General features: G+C 35.5%; 1 protein-coding gene across 1 annotated transcript; it reads left to right on the top strand.

Annotated features, from left to right (window-relative positions):
* The first annotated feature begins 842 nt into the window (after nucleotides 1-842).
* On the top strand, nucleotides 843-1799 carry LOC123597620 (olfactory receptor 2T4-like). The gene has a single exon (XM_045476797.1). It carries the CDS (start codon nucleotides 843-845, stop codon nucleotides 1797-1799), a length of 957 nt encoding a protein of 318 aa, XP_045332753.1.
* The last annotated feature ends 3871 nt before the right edge of the window (nucleotides 1800-5670 follow it).

Here is a 5670-nt window from a genome sequence, read left to right as displayed (position 1 = left end):
AGGATAAGCTGGACCCACAGCCACAGTCTGGCCTCAGAGTCTGGACTCCAAAGTGACGTCCCTAGGCTATCTAAGGGATTGGTATATTGGTGATGACCATGGCCTGTTTTGGAGGATTTGTGGCTTACTGCATACAATCACAGTGCCTCACAGTGTGATTCATTCTTATAGGAAAAAGGGGGTTCAAACATTTCATATAGATTTTTCCCCAAATTGTGTCATGGTTACTTTTTAGATTGTTCTCTTTTAGGGGGGCATACTATTGACTTATAATACTCTATCAGTTTCAGTTGTAGAATGCAGTGATTTGATATGTCTATGCTCTGCAAAATGTTAAAATTTTCTTATACAGAATACACCTTGGAGAGTATTCAAGATCTCAGTTGGATCTTTAGACAAGAGAGGTTAATGAAATTCTGAGATCTACAACAAAAATTCTAGAAGAGTGATTTTATATATATATATATATATATATATATATATATATATATATGATTCATCTTTGGTGTTGTTTAGGGCAATAGCTAAACAAATTTACATGGCTACTGGTAAAGGAGACTGTATCAAAAAGTAAGCTCATGACTTTGAACAATGCAACCTCACTATATGTTATAAATTCTCTTTACTCATATTTGTGTATTATTAGTTTTCTGGTATATTTATGGAATTACAGGTAATTTTAATCTACAAATCTATAGGACCATGGAATTTCTTTCTGTCAACATAATCATTTTTTTCCTCTCTCTCTTTCTCTCTCCCACTAAACATTCATTTAAGTGTGTGGTGTCCCATGAGTGATTCATTAATCCTAAAGGTTTCCTATGTTGTCCAAGTGAAATCTCATGGAGAAAACCAACTGGGTGGCTAACTACACTGTGAGGTCAGATTTCATCCTGGTGGGAATCTTCAGTGAATCCAAACACCCAGCTCTCCTTTGTTTGGTGATTTTTGTGGCTTTCCTGATGGCCTTGACTGGAAACACCATCCTGATCCTACTGATACATTCTGATGCCTACCTCCACACCCCCATGTACTTTTTCATCAGCCAGCTGTCTCTCATGGACATAATGTACATTTCTGTTACTGTGCCGAAGATGCTCATGGACCAAGTCATGGGTATGAACAAGATCTCAACCACAGAATGTGGGATACAGATGTTTCTCTATGTGACACTAGCAGGTTCAGAATTTTTTCTTCTAGCCTCTATGGCCTATGACCGCTATGTAGCCATCTGCCATCCCCTCCGTTACCCAGTCCTCATGAACCCTAGGGTGTTTCTCCTTCTAGCATCTGGCTGCTGGTTCCTGGGTTCAGTGGATGGCTTCTTGTTCACTCCCATCACCATGACCTTCCCCTTCTGCAGATCTCGGGAGATCCATCATTTCTTCTGTGAAGTCCCAGCGGTGTTGAAACTCTCTTGTTCAGACACCTCCATCTATGAGATTTTCATGTACTTGTGCTGTGTCCTCATGCTTCTCATTCCTGTGACAGTCATTTCAGGATCCTACTACTTTATCCTCATCACCATCCATAGGATGAACTCAGCAGAAGGCCAAAAGAAGGCCTTTGCCACTTGTTCTTCCCACATGACTGTGGTCATCCTCTTCTATGGGGCTGCCATTTATACTTACATGCTCCCCAAGTCCTACCATACACCTGAGAAGGACATGATGGTATCTGTCTTTTACACAATACTCACTCCTGTGCTCAACCCTTTGATCTATAGTCTAAGAAATAAGGATGTTATGGGGGCTCTGAAGAAAATGTGGAATGTGGAACGTGTCTTTCACGAAACTTAAAAGTAGAAAACCTTGACATTATTGTTTCTCCTTCTCTTTACACATTGTAAGTTCAGAAATTTATGTCAACTTTATTTCTTAGAATTTTACACCATGGTGTCTTATCTCACTTTTACATTTTTTTGAAGAATTGCCTGCCTGTACTATAAAACTCTTAAATTTTCTAATTCTTCTCCTTTCAAAATATATTATATAATTATCTTATATTGATGTTATATTTACTGAAGTTGTTGAATTGTATTTACTGAACTGCATCCCGACTCTGTAGAAGAACTTACATATTCTTAAAAATACATAAATTAAAATATTTAAAGAAAAAAAGTTCATCTAAGTCTATAAAATCTATTTTACAGTGAAAGAAGAAGAAAGGTGATGAATAAAATGAGGTAAAAAGTGTTAAGAATTGTTGAGTCATGGTAAAAGGTATGTGAATGTGGTTTGTACCATTCTTATTCATTCTAATTTTCTGTAAATATATAATTATCACACACAAGCAGTTAAAATGTCAGTCTTCCTCCCTTTTTTAGTTTGTGTTCTGTTTGATGGTAGTGTAAATCACATAATATCTTATAAAAGATGCTCATTTAAATGTGACTAATTATCACTGGGACAATCCTATCTCTTCCTACTTTGTATCATCCCTTAATTTGCTATACCATAATAATGCACATCAAGTGTACATGGTCCAAAACTGAAGGCATCCAGTGGTTAAAAGCCCCACCAAATGATGGGCTTTGCATCCCTACTGTATAAGAAACTGTAGGAAAAATATGAACTCAGAATGGAAGCTTCCTTCCATTTAGGAGAGATTCCTTGCTTCAAGTGACATCTGAGCCAAGTTTTGAAGTACGTAATTTATTAGGCAGAGAGAGAGAGAGAGAGAGAGAGAGAGAGAGAAAGAAGAGATAATCAGGATATCAAATATTCACTCATGTATTCAAATATTCACTCATTTATTCAATTATTCAGTAGATATTTTATAGTATATTATATTTCAAAATAGCTAAATGAGATTAAAATCTGAATACTGCATTGTTGCTATTTTCAAGGAATTTGAGCCTGCATAGTTTGATATGCAAACAAGTGCCATACAGTATATTATATGCCTTGATGCTCATGTGAGAGTGCACAGCTCACAATGACACATCTATTCTACCTGTGATACACAAATTTGGTCAAAAAAGGGGGACCAAGGTCAGAATCTGGGGCCCTATGTTGAATGTTGACTAAATGTGCTCTCTGATGAGTATGGGAGGCTGGGGCAGAGGAGGCTTTCTCAGGGGCAAGATACCACAGAAAAGGCACTTCTTTTCCTTCAGTTTCTTTTCCTTCTGTGACCCAGAGTTTTACAAACAGTAGTAGAATGTTTAGATATGCATTTTAGAAATGTTACATTAGTGGTCAATTGGGGAAGTGCAGTAGCATCAGAAGTAGAGAGACCAAGTGAGTAAAAATGAACTAAATGGTGTTGATCTAAATGGAATGGGCCATACTTTGACACCAGGATGGATTGGAGATAGGAGGGGGATATTTGGAGTATGTGAGTCCTTGATGAACCTGTTCCATAAAAACACAGACATGAATGCATGTCTACAATTATATAATGGGCTATGTCCAACTGGTGAAGAATCAGATGGATCATTTTTTTCTCTTGACACACTGGATTAGTTCATAACTGTTAAATAAAGATCTTGCAGTGTTTGGAGAAACAATATCAGAAAACCAATTTCCAAAATTTTTGTTGCAGTAAAACTGAATTAATACAATATGCATACTTTAAAGTAATTGAAAATTGTATGTATCATCCCTCAATTTTCTGGACTATAATGATACATTTGATGATTCCATTTATAACACCCTAAACATGGAGAACAAAATGAGACAAAATGAAATAAAATGAAATAAATTAAAATAAAATAAAATATGCTTTTTTTATTCCAAAGATATTTCATGTTTGTGTATTTATTTTGAGATAGACAGATACAGTGTGGGAGGGGGAAGGGCATGGAGAGGGAGAGACAGAGAATTCCAAGCAGGCTCTGCACTGCCAGCACAGAACCTGACATGGGGCTCGAACTCATGAAACCATGAGATCATGACCTGAACCAAAACCAACAGTTGGATGCTTAACCAACTGATCCACCTAGATGCCCGTATTCTAAAGATTTTTAAAAATTACTCTATCTTGAACCAAAAATATTTATTTAAACATGTTTTTAGAATGACTATCCTTTTAAGTAATGTGTCTAAAATATAACTTTCCATAGTCTCTACTAATAAAATTTTACAAGAGCTATGCAGTTGGGAAAGTTATTTATCAAATTATATATAGTGTCTAATACTAAGAATTCCCAGACAGGGAGGAACAATTGCTGCTCCAAATTTCTTCCATTTAGAGTTAAAAACTGAAATGGATGGGCTATAGGCACTCAAATGCAGTTTCTTATTAGTATCAAATAAGTAATTGCTATAAAATAGTCTAAAATTTTCAAATTTCTTATTAATGTATAAAAATAGTGATACCACCAGCATTTGGCCAAATGAATCACGTCTAACCCATAGTAACAAGGTTTCAGGTTTCTACAACCTCCAGAGAATAGTAAGGACCTTTATTGGAATTCTTCATCCAAATTTAGAATTAACCAACATGCATTAGGTAGAAAAGCTTGCATTATTTTTTCATAAAATTTCTGCCTTCTTAAATGTGTTAAAAAATAACACTTGAAGAAATATAATGAACAAAACCATTTTCTACAGATGACTAAAAATGAGACTTCTTAAACATAATTAGATGCATTAAAACTAACATTTACATACTACATAAAACACATACACACATTGACATATTCAGGTTTCTTCAAAAAATGCTGTGGCAAATAAAGTTCAGTATTATTTACTGAGCTTTCTAATTGGGGACATTTAGAAATAACTATGAATTTAAAGAGTCTTAGGTGTACAAAGAAGAGGTTTCTGGGTTAAAGAACTTCACAGCCAGTTGCATACTGGGAAGAACATGGGCATGCTAACATGGCATCCCAAATTCTAAATAGCAGCTGTCTTGTCTCAGCAGAAACCAATTTAGGGGTAACACAGACTAACTCTGCTGGCTGAGAAACCAATGAAGCACAAATGGGCACTGGTTTATCTAAGGCCATTTGCTAACTTCCACCATAGGACATATAAAATCCCCTGAACATACATGGAAAGCAGTAAATGACAGCTAGAATTCTGAAATACCAAGCCCATCCCAGAATGGGGTTTAGTAATCAGAAAGAATATAGTTATATCTTGCAATGATGTGGATGGAGCTAGAGTGTATTATCCTAAGCAAAATAAATCAGTCAGAGAAATACAAATACCATATGATTTCACTGATATGTGGAATTTAAGAAACAAAACAAATGAAAAAAGGGGAAAAAGAGAGAGAGAGAGAGAGAGGCAAACGAAAAAACAGACTCTTAAATACAGAGAACAAACTGAAGGGTGCTAGAGGTGAGGTGAAGGGTTGGGCTAAATGGGTGATGAGTATTAAGGAGGGCATTTGTGATGAGCACTGGGTGTTATATGTAAGTGATGAATCGCTAAGTTCTACACCAGAAATCAATTTACAATATATGGTAACTTACTAGAATTTAAGTAAAAAGTTGAAAAAAATAAGAAAATAAATAAGTGCATAAGCAAAGTTTTTTTTTTTTCCTAAACATAGTCATATAAGTATAGTCTAAGATACCATCATCAGGTAATTTTAAAATTAATTTCCCCTTCCCAATCTTATAATGTGCTGTAAAGTCAGATGTGACTTCACAGAGAATAAAAAGATCATTTCAAGAAAAATGTCAATCACCCTGTGTCTCTATCCTTTATCCCTTTC

Source organism: Leopardus geoffroyi, chromosome A1 (genome assembly GCF_018350155.1).
Source record: "Leopardus geoffroyi isolate Oge1 chromosome A1, O.geoffroyi_Oge1_pat1.0, whole genome shotgun sequence".
In the NCBI taxonomy this organism is placed as follows: Eukaryota; Metazoa; Chordata; class Mammalia; order Carnivora; family Felidae; genus Leopardus; species Leopardus geoffroyi.
This window is presented reverse-complemented; position numbering and strand designations above follow the sequence as displayed.